General features: G+C 37.6%; 3 protein-coding genes across 4 annotated transcripts in view; 2 read left to right on the top strand and 1 right to left on the bottom strand.

The window, feature by feature from the left end:
- rx2 (retinal homeobox gene 2) overlaps nt 1-15,708 on the bottom strand; it is a 149,763-nt gene that overhangs the window by 35,980 nt on the left and 98,075 nt on the right. The gene's annotated exons all lie outside the window — the stretch shown is intronic.
- nmrk2 (nicotinamide riboside kinase 2) lies at nt 1,586-4,319 on the top strand. Of its 2 annotated transcripts, XM_079451911.1 has the most exons (8): nt 1,586-1,715; nt 1,796-1,886; nt 2,653-2,701; nt 3,015-3,189; nt 3,270-3,341; nt 3,428-3,534; nt 3,626-3,711; nt 3,788-4,319. In XM_079451911.1, the coding sequence occupies exons 1-7, from the start codon at nt 1,690-1,692 to the stop codon at nt 3,709-3,711; spliced, it is 606 nt and encodes a 201-aa protein (XP_079308037.1). In that variant the 5' UTR covers nt 1,586-1,689; the 3' UTR covers nt 3,788-4,319. The 2 variants fall into 2 exon arrangements, with proteins under 2 accessions (XP_079308037.1, XP_079308038.1); XM_079451912.1 differs by lacking the exon at nt 2,653-2,701.
- loxl5b (lysyl oxidase-like 5b) lies at nt 11,614-14,263 on the top strand (the record flags this gene model as incomplete). Its single annotated transcript, XM_079451637.1, has 6 exons — nt 11,614-12,379; nt 12,479-12,587; nt 13,253-13,390; nt 13,736-13,892; nt 13,971-14,066; nt 14,144-14,263. The coding sequence occupies 6 exons, from the start codon at nt 11,614-11,616 to the stop codon at nt 14,261-14,263; spliced, it is 1,386 nt and encodes a 461-aa protein (XP_079307763.1).

Here is a 15,708-nt window from a genome sequence, read left to right as displayed (position 1 = left end):
GTTGACATCTTAATGTTTTGGTTCATTTTTGCAACTTTGGAATCAATTAGAAACGGAAACGGAATTGATCATTCGAATTATACCCAACCCTTCTGAAATGTTCTATTATTTATCCATACATTTCAGCAATGTGTCTACAATGCTGTCTATGTAGGAAAATATTGGGCCAGTTTGTTGCATCAGAAGTATTTGTATCATGGCAAACACTCACACACACACACACACACACACTTCATGCCAAATATAGCCGAGCCACGTCCCACCAAGAGCTAGATAGTATGAAACTTTTCACGCCACACAAGGAGAAAAGTTCAACTGCCTCTGCCAAGTGAAGGAGTCAAGTAATTGGAAACAATTTCATCACGACGCTCAGTCTCAAAAGCATGTGACCGTCCAGACTTTACTTAACATTCACCTCTGTGTGTGGGTTTTAACAAATATAAATCAAATAGTGGAAGGTGGAAAATAGCTTTGATGACAGAAAAGTTTTTATAGTGTAACAGCGCCTCTGTGGTTTTAAACAGCAGGTTGAGACATTCCGTGTTGACGTTGAAATTGAATTTGAGTACATAAAGACATCAACACACTCAAGAACACCGTTTTCTTCTTGTAGACAACATAATGTTTGACACTCAACGCTGATCATACAGATTTTCCTTTATTGTGTACAGTAAATCGTTTAAAGATATTGAAAATAAGGAAATAATAGTGAAATAATATTAGAAGTCATTACCACTTTTCGCGTTTTTAAATAATTTTTCTGCTTAGTGATGAGGGAGTATTGAACCCACTCATTTGCCCCGAGGAAAAGGGGCTGACTCAGAAATGTGTCTTTGGATTCTTGAATTTCAATAGATAAGAAAGAGAAAATATTGTTTAGTTTTCATTCTGTTTCTGCTGCATCTGTTTTATAATTTTAATAAAAAACTGTATTGTTATATAGGTGTTATACATTTTTTTGAATTGTCATATGGGCCGTGTTATAGACCAACAAAAACACATCAACAATAAAACACACGGAATTAAAATACATCTGAAACACATAAATAAAACATATATATTATAAACATGTTTTTATGGAATATTAGCATTCTGTTTTATTTTGACCACATGTGTTACGTATAACACGTGACTATATAAAACGATAACATATAACAATTAAAACAATGCATAACCCTATATAACAATACATTTTTTTATTAAAATGATAAAACAGAGGCAGCAGAAACAGAATAAAAACTAACAATCTTTTCTTTAAGAATTCTTTAAAAATTTATTTATTTTAATTTTATTAGGCTATCGATAAAAATTCAAGAATCCATCTGTGGTAATGTTCGTCGGTATAATTCCACTCTTTGTTCGCTCGATCTGAGCTGCCCCCACCCGCCGACAGACGTGACGCGACGCGACAGCTGCACAGCGACACCGCTGCCGCTATGCAAATCTAACGAGACGAGCCAAGCTCCGATTGGCTTGACCCTCGCCGCTGGTTGGTTCCTCCAGCGCGACGTTTTCTGCGAGTCACGAGCTTCTCCGTGACGTAAGCCGGGGCGCCTATATATTGAATGAGAATACCAAATCCATCAATGAAATAGTAAAGAGTGGGTGAGAGTCCCCGAGAGAGAAAAGGGAGAAAGAGAATCATTCCCGACTGTACAGACGCTTTCGAACTGACCAAGACACGTCAGGATGAAGTTAATTATCGGCATTGGAGGGTACGTTTTGCTTTTCGTCTTTGTATCGACGATTTATCTTATTGTGTTATTGTTTACCGTGTGTCATGTGTCGTTGACAGTGTGACCAATGGAGGAAAGACAACTTTGACGAGTAGACTTTTAAAGACCCTACCAAACTGTTGTGTAGTACATCAAGATGATTTTTTCAAGGTATGTATAGATACCACACTTTTAAATGACAGCTGACAGTATTCTGTGGTATCTCCCAGTATTTCATAGTCTATATATGTTACATATGTATGGACGACATATAGACCATACATATATACAGTACACATGTATATGTTTGCAGTATATGTATTTATATTGTAGTATATATACTAGTATTCTTGAAAATAAATACAGTAACATAAATAATCAGCATAGATGCATTGCATAAGCTAAATCAGTATAGGACATATAGGGGTTCTTTGTTGTATTTCTGGATCCAATTTCATTATTGCTGGTTCCATGTGGTCCATAAACCATATGCTGGTGTTCTCCTGGGCAGCCAAGCTCAAACCCAACAAATGAATGCCTCCTGAGGCTCCTAAGATGCCGTCTGATCTAGCAGGCATTCATTTGCAGCATCAAACTCATAATTCCACTACATGATACTCCTGGTCATCCATTTATCACCGTAAGAAGATCTAGCTATCCTTCAGAAACTCTCTCCAGTGCACATGCTCATGTAGTTGATAAGTGCATCACACACATTCCTAACTGTCATTAAATCGCATTGGCAACATGCTGGTAACAGTTAGTTAAACGTCAAGGACGAAATAAATGTTTGCCCTCGCGGTGCAGTCACCAACAGGGTTGACATGACTCAAATTAAAGCTGATGATTTCGTGAGGGCTTGGCATCACATGTCCAGGTGGGACCAGCACTGCGTGAGCAATCTGCACCTTTTGTTTATTGGTCACTGTTATTGCAGCCCCAAGATCAAATAGAGGTCGGGGAAGACGGCTTTAGACAGTGGGATGGTAAGAATGGCTTTCGCTGTAGGAAGAAAAACAGTAATGTATTTCCACCTTTCCATGACCATTTCTTTGATTTTCTTTTACATAAACTTCAAACCCTGCAAAGTCTTACATTACCAGTCAAACGTTTGGAGAACCTTCTAGTTGTTGTTTAGTCTGCGTGTCCAAACGTTTGACCGGTAGAGTAACTAGGACTCGCAGAGCTAGTGACAGACAAAGAAAATAATAAAACGAAGAGAGAACGTGTTATCTTGTATCACTTTTATATTTCCTTGGGATGTAAGACACGTCTTCCCTTTTCTGTCGCCCCGTGTAGTGATTACCGCCCTAGATATGGACGCCATGGTGAACACCGTGAAGGGATGGATGGAGAACCCGGTCAAGTTCGCCCGTTCCCACGGCGTGACCGTTTCAGCAACGCTGGACGGCGCGGACCCTCAACGTGACATCCACATTCTGATTGTGGAGGGATTTCTGCTGTATAACTATATGTAGGTGTTCTGAACACTGTTTCTTACATTCAGATTTATTTATTGAGCGGACGCTTTAATACCTTTTGTCTCGTTTGCAGGCCTTTGCTTGATGTCTACAACAAATGTTATTACGTGACCATTCCATATGAGGAGTGCAAAAGGAGAAGGAGGTGAAACATCTTTCCGGACCATGAAATGTTTGTCGAAGACGTTGGTTTGTGATGTTTTCTTTTCTGACAAACGTGTTTCCTTTCAGTATGAGAACTTATACCGTTCCTGACCCAGCCGGTCTGTTTGATGGTCATGTTTGGCCCATGTACTTGAAACATAGAGCAGAGATGGGGGAGACCAACCTAGATATCCGTAAGTCACCCATCGGACCTTTTTCAGAATAACTCGAATCAGATCAACTTTGTTGACTATTGTAACGTACCTTTTCAATTTCTGTCTGCAGAATATCTGGATGGGATGAAATCAAAAGAGGAGATCTATAACCAAGTTTATGAGGACATCCAGAACACTCTGTTGAATGTCTTATAGGTAAGACCCTCTCTCCTCTTGCATTTATGAATCATTGTCACAATGACATGTTTTAATATCTATTTTTCTCTTTCAGCATCTCCTGTTGGCACGAAGATGTTTGTGTATAGAACTGTAAATAGCATCTGAGTAGATACGGCTTCTGCTTTCGAACCAATTTTGTAAATAATATTATGACATACTAACTTATTTTACGACAGATGGCAAAAGCCCTGAATTTTGTATTGATCTGTGGAACTTTTCTTTACTAAAAAGGCATTACGAACTATAATGACTGTCATGACTTAATACTGTAATTGAAACTTTGTTTTCATTTCTAGCATTGAGGCATGCATGTAAATAATCTCATAAATGCCTGGAGTGCATTATCATCTGCTCGTATAAAATACACTTCAGCAAAGCTGGATTTGTTTTCTAAAGATGATGCCACTCGATGCATAGACAACTTTTGGACACACATTCGTTCAGTTCATCACACTTAGACACGATTTGTCAATCATACTTTATTAAAGCATAATCGTCAAAACAGATGTGAATAAATAAATGTGTTATTTAACAAACTGTCAAACTATAACACAAAAATAAAAAAAACTGAATATTATAATGCCACAATGATGCAGTTTTTGGCGATCATAACATTTCTTTCTATAAATAGGTGACTTAAAAGTGCATCCTGAAAAAATATCGTTGCATATCCCTGGAGCATGAACATTTTTCAAAAATGTTAACTAAATAGTGACCTGTACAGTTCATACATATGTTGAATGAAGCTTTAGATTTTTCAAAACTTTTATCAGAAAATGTGACTGTAATGTAACATGTAAGCAATCATGCGCCCTTTATTTTACTTATTTATAAAGCAGAGTGCTTAAATTATAAGCAAAGTCAGAAAAAACTTTGGCATCCCTTGAGTATACAGACACAAACTCTTAAAAGGGGAATTCAATGATAAGTTAAAGTCATACACGCTATGCAACCAAATATACTACAAGCTGTAGGAGAAACCGCAATCTAAAGACAATGGTATTGCACTCAGATTCCTGAAATGAAAATATTATAATATTCTGTAGGATTTGCAAAAGAATATAAAAGGTGTGCTGCTGTATTGTGGCACGTGTATTGGATCTATCAGGTCGGAGAGGGGTTTTCTTATATGACGCATTATCAGGAGGTCGGTGTGTGTCAGCCGGCCATGAGGACTTATATTTAGACCACATGCCTTCCATGTCAAGAGGGACGGAATAATGTGCGGTCTAAATGCTGATCTCAAAACAGTTCCACCCACTCCCAGACATGTCACGCTTCAGCATCGCGTCCTGGCCACGGGCCCAAACCACGAGGTCTGGCTGGGGGAAAGGTGACAATGTCGCCAATGACAAGGTTTGTCACGGACACACAAATAAAGGAGGTGCAGAACAGGTTCAAACAGGGGATTTCACGAACAGATGCGTGAAATGACATTTGTGTGCTTTTCTGTTTTGGAGAAAATGGGAATGTCACTCCGTGGGATATGTCCAATGTGCCTGTGCTGCACGGCACCTTGATAGCATCACCATCCTTTACAAAGAAGTATACTTCAAGTATATTTTATTAAGTACAGAAAACTGAAAGTCAAGTTTTAAAATACATTTTAAGTGTAACAGTATCGCTTTATTTCTCCCTGAACACTCTATAAGTCGCTTGGATAAAAGCGCCTGCTAAATGACTAAATGTAAATGCAAACAGTAAACTTTCTATACTAGTTTAAAACCCACTTTTCATTCGTACACTTTGAAGTACACTTCATGGTCAGTAGATTTTCTTTACGTGAACTTAACATGATACTTAGTTTACTATTTATTCATATTATATTGATAATATCTAAACTTCATCATGTAATTATGAGACAATATGTAAAACTATATGATAAAAAGTATGGACATCTCAATCGAACAACAAGCCAAGAAGACTTGTACTTCCATCAAAAGATTGGGCACAAGTATAGACCAAATATACTGAGATTTTAGGTGCATTTCTGAAAAGCAAATAAAAACTAAGCGGTATAATTAGCACACTTAAATGCACTTCTCTTTTGTGAAGATTGGCAGACACTTTATATAGGCTACATGCAATTTATTGTATAGATTTCAAGTATATTTCATTACATGAACACATCATACAATATAAAAGCATTGGCTTATAAGCTTTTTGGGGTTGTACATTTTAAAAATGAATAAATAAGTAAGCACCTCCCGTGAAGGTTTTCTGTGGTAAATATGATAAAAAACGATGTGTTGACTTTACTTCAAATATATGTGCACCATTTTGCATCATGGTTTTTAAGTCAATTCCACTGAAGGAGAATTTAAGTCAATATAACAAGACAATCTTTTGCGTTAACACATACGAGTTAACTTGACCTTCGTCACTTAAAAAACGACGCAGCACTAGTTAAATCTACTTACAGTGCTCATGTAGGCTGAACATAAACATTTAAATGTATTTCCCGTAATGTTCACATATTATTGTATAGTATATTACAATAACAAATAGTATGGGAGTAATTGGTGACTGATTTTATGTCATTGAACAATTCTCCAAAGAATTTGCATTTGATGTGTGTCTTCATTATTGAGAAATACAATGTGGTGAACAAGGTCTATGCTTACCAAAGCAAACACGAATCACCTAGAATGGTCATTTCACAGAAAACAATTATTCACAACAAACCAAAATCAATATTGCTAAACACATCTTTAATTTTGTTCAACATCTTATTAACATCTATATAAATGTCCCGAAAATGTGAACTATCAAACTTTTCAGGCGTATTCCTCACAGCATTTGTACTGATTATATTAAGTTTGTTGCACCGTAAATGTATGTTTTCAATTTCAACTGTAGTTTGCCCTCAACTCTTTTGAGGTTTTTTGTGCGATTTGTATATACTTAACATAATAAAATACGGTTGTTGAGGCATCAAATTACTGTGATTCTGCAGGAAGTGATGCGCGTGAGGGACTTTTGGTGAGCTGAAAATGTTATCACACACCCTCATGTCATGACTAAGATGGTTGAGTCGTGGCAGCTGCTGTACCACGGGCAGCTGTAAATGTGTGAGGAACATATGTTAAATAACAACATAATTTCTGTGTCTGTCACACACTTCTTATTATGTGTGTGTGACCAGAGTTTATTTATACAATATTAAGGTCATTCACATTACACTTTTGTTGTTTTGTGTCATATGGTCTATTTAAAATGTCTGGGACTGGTTGCATAAAACACCTTAACTGTAATTTGCGGTGCTTTACGCAACCAGGCCCAGACCCTAAACTTAAATACTGTATGAAACAGATTTTTGGAGTTATGTATCTACGTTAAATCAATGTTATGCTCTAAAAGCTGTCATACAACAAGATCTCAATTTATTTTGTGTTGTACTGTGCCGTATTTATCTACGTTTATTTAAGCAGGTTGGTAAAGGATCCACAGAACACATTTCTCCATTACAAACTGGTCAGCACTATTTATTTTTAGTTTCACGAGATAAGCGGCTCATGTCACCAAAGACATATGGATCTCCAAAATGTCACACACATATTTCCATTTCTGAGGAATATATACACATTAATATATTTGACATTTCTTCAGGAGACCATGTGTCAGCACGTCACGTGGTCAAAGAATGATTTTAATCTCGAAAAGGCCAGGGACATGTGTTGGGCATTCAATCATAAAACATGCTATCAATATTGTGAAATGAACCACTTCATGGCCATCCAACCCTTCTGAGATAAAAATGGGACAGTGACCAAGCAAAAACATCGAGGGACATTTTCCGATTGTGCCACATGCTCAATATATTTTAACAATCTTAAACAAGTGGTGTCATCAGTCAGTTCTATAGAGTTTGTTGGGCATTTATTAGCAGGATGAGCTAAATGAGATTAAAAACATAATAAATTTCCACTTTAAATTGGATTTCAATGCTGCAAAGTCTTGGTCATGAGTTATTTTATGGGTTAACTCATTTTAATGATCATTTATTCCAACATTGGGTTGAAATTTTGACTCTCGTTAATGACAAAAAATATCTAATGTATATTCTGAATTATTCTGAATTTAATTTGATCCCGTGCGCATGGAGTGGTGCGCATTTGGAGACGTGCGCTTTTACGCACATCGTTGATGAGACGAATGTACATGTTCGTATCTTCCATGTTTATCCATTCATGCGATTCACTCCCACGTTTTTTCCAAGAATTGCACGTAGCCCATTCCATGATTTAAAAGCCCAACAGGTGGTCGTTTGGATAGAAAAGCTCCTTGAAAGGCAAAAAGGCATGTCTCACCTGTTTCTCGCCATCAGAAGCAAATAAAGGGTGACCTTCAGCCCTAAATTTAGGGAGTATCATTTAGATGGTAATTCCTCGAAGAGTAATGTTTCTTTACGTGGCGTCGGGTGTGTGGATGTGTATTCCTTTTGGGATATCTTGTGCTCAAACCATTAAAGACCATCTTCACAAATCACACAAAGATCAGTGCAGCTCTGGACACCTAGATTTACGAATAAAATAATTTCAAAGCGTAGCAGCGTTAGTTCGTATCGGGAGGGAAGATTTTATTTCACAAGCCAGTGACAAACAACCGCAGGTGCCGCCAAAGACATAGAGATTTTATTTCAGTGATTTGCTCTCTTACATAAAATGTCCAAACCTGGTGGATAGCGTTGTGATTGCTTTTACACATTTTGCACTTTTAAACACACAAAACTCAATGTAATGTTAATACTTACTGTAGTCTAAACTGTATCTTAGTAGGCCTATCTTCTGCAGAGTGAGTGTCTTGTGGCGAAACAGATCTAGTGGTCAGGGTGGTCTTATAGAGTCTGACAAAGGGGCGTCTCCGCATCTGATCTGATCTATTTTTGCTCGCTGTGTCTCTAAACAGCTCTCGCCCTATTCGGTATTCAAAGTCCACGCTGTGATTTCCCCGCTGTGTTAATGAAATACGATCCACCACAGACACAGACTGTCACATGCAGGGAGTTTTAGATCAATCAAACATTATCTGAACTTCCTGAGCTCGATTCTGTATGAGAAGAATGCTTTATTATTTCGTAATATGTGACTCAATGTAACACATTGTTTGATTTTTCAAATACCTTTATAATTATATTATAGAACCCTTTATTTGTTTGCCTTCCCTGAATGTAATAGTTACGATTGTTTAATAATATTATAACATATTGTAAAATGAAATAGCCTATACAATTAGAGATTCTGATTCCTGGCCATTTCTTAAATCTTACTTTTTTATTCTGTCCTCGTATTCTGACAATACTTTTTACAGCATTTAACAATAACTTGCAATGTGCATTGAGAGAAGCATGCAATAAATGTATTGTGTTAGAAATAAATGTACAATGTAAAACCCTTTGCTCAAAAGTCATGCAAGTAAAGGGTTAAGGTCACTTCATGATAACATTGAAGTCGTTTCAATATGGAAAACAAAGGATTGGGTTATAAATGAACAATTCAATGTCTTCACCCGTTAGTAAAAGTTACTGTTAGCAAACTATGTTTTAAAAAAACCTTAAGTAAAAAATACTTCAAATACATATTGACTAAAATGTGTATGCAACCTTAGGCTAAAGGTAATCAGGTTTATTTCAAATACTTTAAACTCTAAACCTGTTAAATTGTTAGGTTAGTTTGTTTATTGAAATACATCTTAAAATCCAAATCAGTCTAAATGTTATTCAATTGCATTTTCCAGAATGGATGTATACTGCCATCTTGTGGACCTGCAGCCTAACATGTTATCGATCCCATCATGCAGCACTGCATCAGTGTCACGCGCACAGGTGCATTGTGTTGATGAGGGAGATACATACTGGAGCTCTAGGACAGGGCTGAGAGTCACTGCTGAATAGAGAAACTCAGTTACTTTGCATCTGTTGAAGTCCTGTGCTAATAATTCATGGCATCTGTTAGCATAACATCATTGGATGCATTTCTGCAAGTCAAAAAATTTAACTTTTTCTTAGAATTAAAACGTCTGAAACTCAATTTGAACTAGTTGAGCTCACTTAATAATGTCTATAACTACTTTAACTTCACATTGTGTTGAATTTTACCTACAAATATGTTTATGTGTTTAAAACAATATTCAAGTTGCAATAAATTGGCTAGATAACTTAATTTTTCAACACCAATTGAGTTGCGGATTTCAAGAATCCTCCCAACATAAACTAGTACAAACTGTGACGGTGTTTGAAAAGCGGTAAATAATACTATACTGATAGAAATTCAACTATAAAAGTTTTGGCTGTAACTTGTAAAATGTATCTAATTTATTGGCAACAGTTTGTTCAAAGATAGATGAATATCAAACATTAACAATTCTTTATCTTACAAGAGCAGCATCGTGCAAAGCATTAGAACCAGAAATCCACATAAACCTTTTTCTGTTTATTTTTCTAATTTAAGTTCCCAGAATGCTTAGCATTTTATAGTTTTTTTCCTGTAAGGATAAAGACTTGTTTGTGTTTAATGATCATTTATCTTTGAACAAACTGTTTACATAAATGTAAATCTACAGTAAGTTATGGCCAACTTCTGCCCTGCTGTATTATTTTATGAATTTTTATCAAGATGAGAAGAGCATGACACTTATTAATGTTTAATATTCTGTTCTCTCTGCATTTAAAACATTTTGGTTATGTTGGTGGTTTTAAGATACCATTGTCCTGAAGGATAGAGCATTTGCGTTGTAGGCTCGGAGAGTTGGTTCCAATTCTCTTTAACCCAAAGGCATCTTGTTGGAGATGCCATAGCCAAATTAGCTCTTTCATTTTAGTTGATATTGAGATTATGTAAGTTAAGATATAAAACAGTATTGTGGTTTTGCAACAGTGTATTTTAATGAGTCTGTATTTTAATAAAGTTTGGAACAATTGTTGGTGTTACTTAAATTTCAATGGCGAGAAGCGTATGTTCTCTCACACTTGGTTTCTCATTCATTTTTAAAGGTCCTGAAACTACACCTTATTTGATTTCATTTGAACTTATTGATATAGAGTAGCATTGAATGGATCATTTTTCTTTTTTGGCAATTTAATGAACCAATTTCTTCTAAACCTTAAGTAAACTATGAAAGGAAAATAATGAGTCTAATGTTTTCTCCTGGAAGGGGAAAGTGGTTTGTTTGTGTCGCTGGTGCGGCCAGAAGAGCTCACAAACATCTCATTGAAATGTCAGTGAGTGAAGCTTGTCTCGAGTCTCCATGAATACATTACAACGAGTCTGTCATTGAAATGTTTCTTTTCCGTGGTGAAACTAGCTTTTTTATTTTATTTTTGTACCTATATTGACCGAAGTTAGGATAGACAGATATTTTTTACATCATCAAACAAATATTCAACCTTTTGAGATGATGTCTGTATTTTTTTTACAATGTCATTGTATATTTATTTACACTTCTTCAATTACAGTTATTATGAATTTACAGGCATAGAAAAAAGTGTTACAATGGGGGAGCATTTTGCCCTAGGAGCCAATAAATTATAAAGATATAAATACATTATATTTTGCCAGTTTTCTTTTCAAATAACGAGATTTGTGTCATTTGAGTGAATGGGACAGAAATGTGAACTTTGGAAAGTGTCAGTGATGTAACTTTGTGACCCTGGGCACGAGAAGGAAAGAGTTAACAGTCATGGTTCCACAGGAAACCCTGAGTGTGCATGCGCGTGTAAACTCCCACAGTTTGATAAATATCTGTCCGGTGGGTTTAAGCCCGTTTCATGTGGCTTTAGGGAAATTTGGACTATGCCGCTGACGCACTCCGGAGTCCCACATTCACTTGGAGAGACGCAGAGGAACAACTGTGGAAACCTTTCTACTGTCAATGCCTGAGATGTTTCTTAAGATGCCCAACTTGGTTTTGATTTTATATTTATTTCAGGGGCTGATTCATTTGATTTGCGCACAGCAGGCTGCACCCTGGAGGAACAGTATCCAGTGGGTAAATAACGGACGGGTGTTCCGTTTATTGAGCACCGGTTCGGAGTACCAGGCACCGGTGCCGGCCAGAAGACAATCCAGAGTTTTTCTGAGCAGCAACAGAAATGCGGTTATTGACAAGACAGTGCACATGCACACGGGCACATCAGATTCTGCGGCTGCCGCACCCGCCAACAGCGCGCCGGACAGCGGGACCCCTGCGCTTCTGGGGCCGGACAGCATGCAGTATAGAGTGGCCAACAGTCGCGCACCTGGTGCCAGGCAAGTGCCGATCCGCCAGAGAGCAAGGGGTCTTCCAGGAACCAGAGCGAACGGCACCGCGCTCCCCGAATATTCAGGCGTTGGCGTTACTGGAAGAAATTTGGCACGGGGAGAAACTGAGGCAAGGAGCGCATCGCCCGGTGCCAGTATTCAGCTGGTGTCCAGTGAGAATTCCAACACTTCTCCGAACTCTGATTTTGTAAACGAGATCAGTCTCCCCAGTGTGCCCGTGTCAAACGTCCCGATGGAGCAAGTAAGAGCATCAGATGATCTGGCAGGAGATGACTCTCGACACAGGAATACGGTCTTCTACAACATCTATCCGTCCAGCGGAAGAGCAGTCGCTTCTCGCCGTCCCCCGCCTGGAACCGGGTATGGTACCAGATATTTCCAGAACGGTGAGCTGTGCGCAAAGAACGAAAAGGACGTCAGAAATATATGCCACGTATTTAGATCGAACAGTTCGGTAACCATGCATGTCTTGTGTTTGTCTGCAGGTCTTCCAGACCTTGTGCCAGATCCGTATTCCATCCAGGCGGGCTCTTACATCCAGCGCGTCCAGATGTACGCGCTCCGATGCGCGGCCGAGGAGAACTGCTTGGCGCGGTTAGTATAAATCAACATTTTTAACCATTTAACAATCTGTGTTTATTGAGATTTACAGTTGGCCCAAATATAAACATTAATGCAACTTTAAAAAGCTAATGTTCGAAAAAAATATATAAAAACCAAGTGGCTTTTTGAAATGTTTTGCATGCACACATTTACACAACGACACTTTTGGATTGTCAAGCATTAGTGCAACCGGTCTGTAGACAAACTGACCAACTCTACACTCTTAAAAATAAAGGTGCTTAAAAAACACAAAGAACCATCTCTTTCTAATCAGAAGAACCTTTTTAGCCACAAAACACCTTTTGTTAAACAGAAAGGGTCTTTACATCAAAATACTTTTAACAGTTAGAAAACTAGATATTCAAGGTACTTTTTGGAGTTCCTAATATGACAAGCTAACTCTCATCACAAGTTCTCTGAGAAATTAACTTTTAACCAAGAACCCTCAAGATCCCAAGACCTTTCCACACGCAGCAATAATTCACTGTGAAAATATATGTTTTGATAATGAATATAATACGACTTTATAGCATTTTCGGCTTAAATGTGGTTGAGAATTTTTCATTTTGACGAGTCTATGATCATACAACAGTCCATCTAATTGGGAATGTGACATCTCACGATCTGTTACAATGTTTATGATGTCATTCCTTCAGATCAGCATACAGTCCAACCGTGAGAGACATTGACTACAGGGTTCTCCTACGGTTCCCACAGAAGGTGAGGAACATGGGAACTTCTGACTTTCTGCCAGTCAAACCCACGCATGAGTGGGAGTGGCACAGCTGTCATCAGTGAGTATCTCCCGACAATAAAATAGATTTGTGTGATCACAAGTTTATACGAATTTCATCGCACAACTGCTTCAATGAGAACATACATCTGTTCAATTTTATTATTCAGCAACAGCAAATGTTCATATTATGTATGATGAAAATATGAGCGATGCGAGCGCTGCAGGTAAGTTAAGGGTGGTTTAAGCATGTTGCTATGTGGTTGCTTAAATGTTCTGAGTGGTTGCTAGGTGGTTGCCAACTGGCCCAAGTTTAAAAATCCACCTTACTGTGTGTTATGTGCCAAATGTTCAAGGTGTGTAAGCATACTTACATATTTGGTAACGTCTATTTTATTTTCCGTAGACACTATCACAGCATGGATGCGTTCAGCCACTACGACCTCTTGGACATCAACACCGGCCTGAAGGTTGCTGAGGGACACAAAGCGAGTTTCTGTCTGGAGGACACGGGCTGTGATCCTGGATTTCACCGGCGATACGCCTGCACTACTCACACCCAGGTACAAACATTCGCATGTTAAGACTGTATGATCTTCTTAAGTATTTGGAGTGAACAGGTTTTATTGTTGTATTTGAAGGGTCTGAGTCCAGGTTGCCATGATACATACGCAGCCAACATTGACTGCCAGTGGATTGACATCACAGACGTCGCTCCTGGAAACTACATCCTGAAGGTGTGAAAGCTTGACTTTAGTTTACCCGTGTGGAATTTCATATATAAAAACAATCCTGTTCGTTTTGTTGTCTACAGATCACAGTCAATCCAGATTTTTTGGTGCCCGAGTCAGATTTCTCTAATAATGTTGTGCGCTGTGAAATCATTTACACTGGCATCTACATCCAAACACGAAACTGCATTTTAACTGGGTGAGTAAACGTGTCTTCCTTTATCTCCGTACATTAAAGGGTTAATTCCCATTTTAATGAAGGCTTTTACTCATCTTTTTCTGCTAGGGTAAACTATAAATGCTGCTTTATGTCTTACGGTAAGAAAACTGGAAATGTAAAGCAAAGATTGTATAGGTTACATTCACGATCCTTTGTTATTTTCAGGGTTTTATAGCTTCAGTCTCCATCCAGAGCAGTTTAAAATGCTGTCATCATTTATTTACACTCATGTGGTTGTAAACCTGTGTGTGACTCTTTTTGCCGTGGAACGCAAAAGAAGATATTTTGAGTTACGTCTCAGTTGTTTTGTGTTCATATAATGGAAGTCAATGGGGTTCAGTGTGTTCTGGAAATATCTTCTTTCGTGTTCTGCAGAAGAAAGAAACTCATACAGGTTTGACATGAAGGTGAATAAATTCACATGTTTCTTTTTTGGTTGAACCACCCATTATATGTAACGCATACACAGAAAGATGTGCAATAAATAGGCCCAACTTTTAACTATTTTTTTAAGGGAACTATTCTCAAAGTTCATTGACGTGTACACGAATCTAAAGTAAATGCATTTTCTTCATTTTTTCACAGGAATTAAAGCCGTTGGGGTTTCCGTTGGTATTGTCCTTCCATCAGTGTTATTTTTGAAAGGCCTATATAATAGGTCCCATTATAATTTAATTAAAGAAATAACTTGAAACAATCCATGCTGTTGGAAACATATTCAATGACAAATGTACTGTGTTTAGATGAGTTTAATTTCTTGCCCTTGTGCAAAAAGCATCATTGATATCCATATTACTGTGTCTACAACGTTGTCTTCTTTTAACCTTTATTTTAAATTAAGAACGATAAATTATTAGATTGTTATGTGTTTGCAGTATGTTTGTGTACTTTTGCTTTTTAGTGTTTGTATTTATTGCATTGGTTTTGAAACATAAATCTTATTTTACAGCAAAATAAGATGAATATAGCCGTCTTGTTTGTGAGTGGTGCAGAGTCCGATCATTTTTCTACCACTGTTGTGTAAAATGTCCTTTTCTAGCTCTCATACGCCTCCTCAGTTTTAACGTTTGCCTTTAAAACATTCGTGAATGTTTAGAAATCCACTCTGTATTGCTTATGTCTTTTGTCTCTTGCTATACTTTTAAGGATCTTGAATCCTAGACTCGGGTAGACGAAGGCATTTGGCTTGATACACAATAAACAGAAAGAGGAGAATGTAAAACAGAACTTGAATTGTGGTTTTATCTTCTAAACTCTTTCTTCATTAAATCAGAGGTTCACTCCATACAAAAGAAAGCTATCGTTTGTGTTTAAAGACATGAGAGGATTGTAGATTCAGACTGAAGTGTCCATGAAATAGGAAGAACGCAAATGAAGCCGAACCAAAAACAGGAAACATTCACACCGTTTACATTAGAGTAAAACATT

The sequence above is a fragment of the Barbatula barbatula genome (assembly GCF_947034865.1).
Source record: "Barbatula barbatula genome assembly, chromosome: 3".
Taxonomy (NCBI): Eukaryota; Metazoa; Chordata; class Actinopteri; order Cypriniformes; family Nemacheilidae; genus Barbatula; species Barbatula barbatula.
The sequence above is the reverse complement of the archived record's forward strand: the minus strand, read 5'-3'. Positions and strand labels throughout refer to the sequence as shown.

Bases quoted from the DNA above. Each gene is read 5' to 3' on its own strand.
- nmrk2 (XM_079451911.1), top strand. From the start codon at position 1,690: ATGAAGTTAATTATCGGCATTGGAGG. The intron at 1,887-2,652 runs GTATGTATAGAT...CTGTTATTGCAG, and splicing joins ATCAAGATGATTTTTTCAAG to CCCCAAGATCAAATAGAGGT. The intron at 2,702-3,014 runs GTAAGAATGGCT...CGCCCCGTGTAG, and splicing joins CGGCTTTAGACAGTGGGATG to TGATTACCGCCCTAGATATG.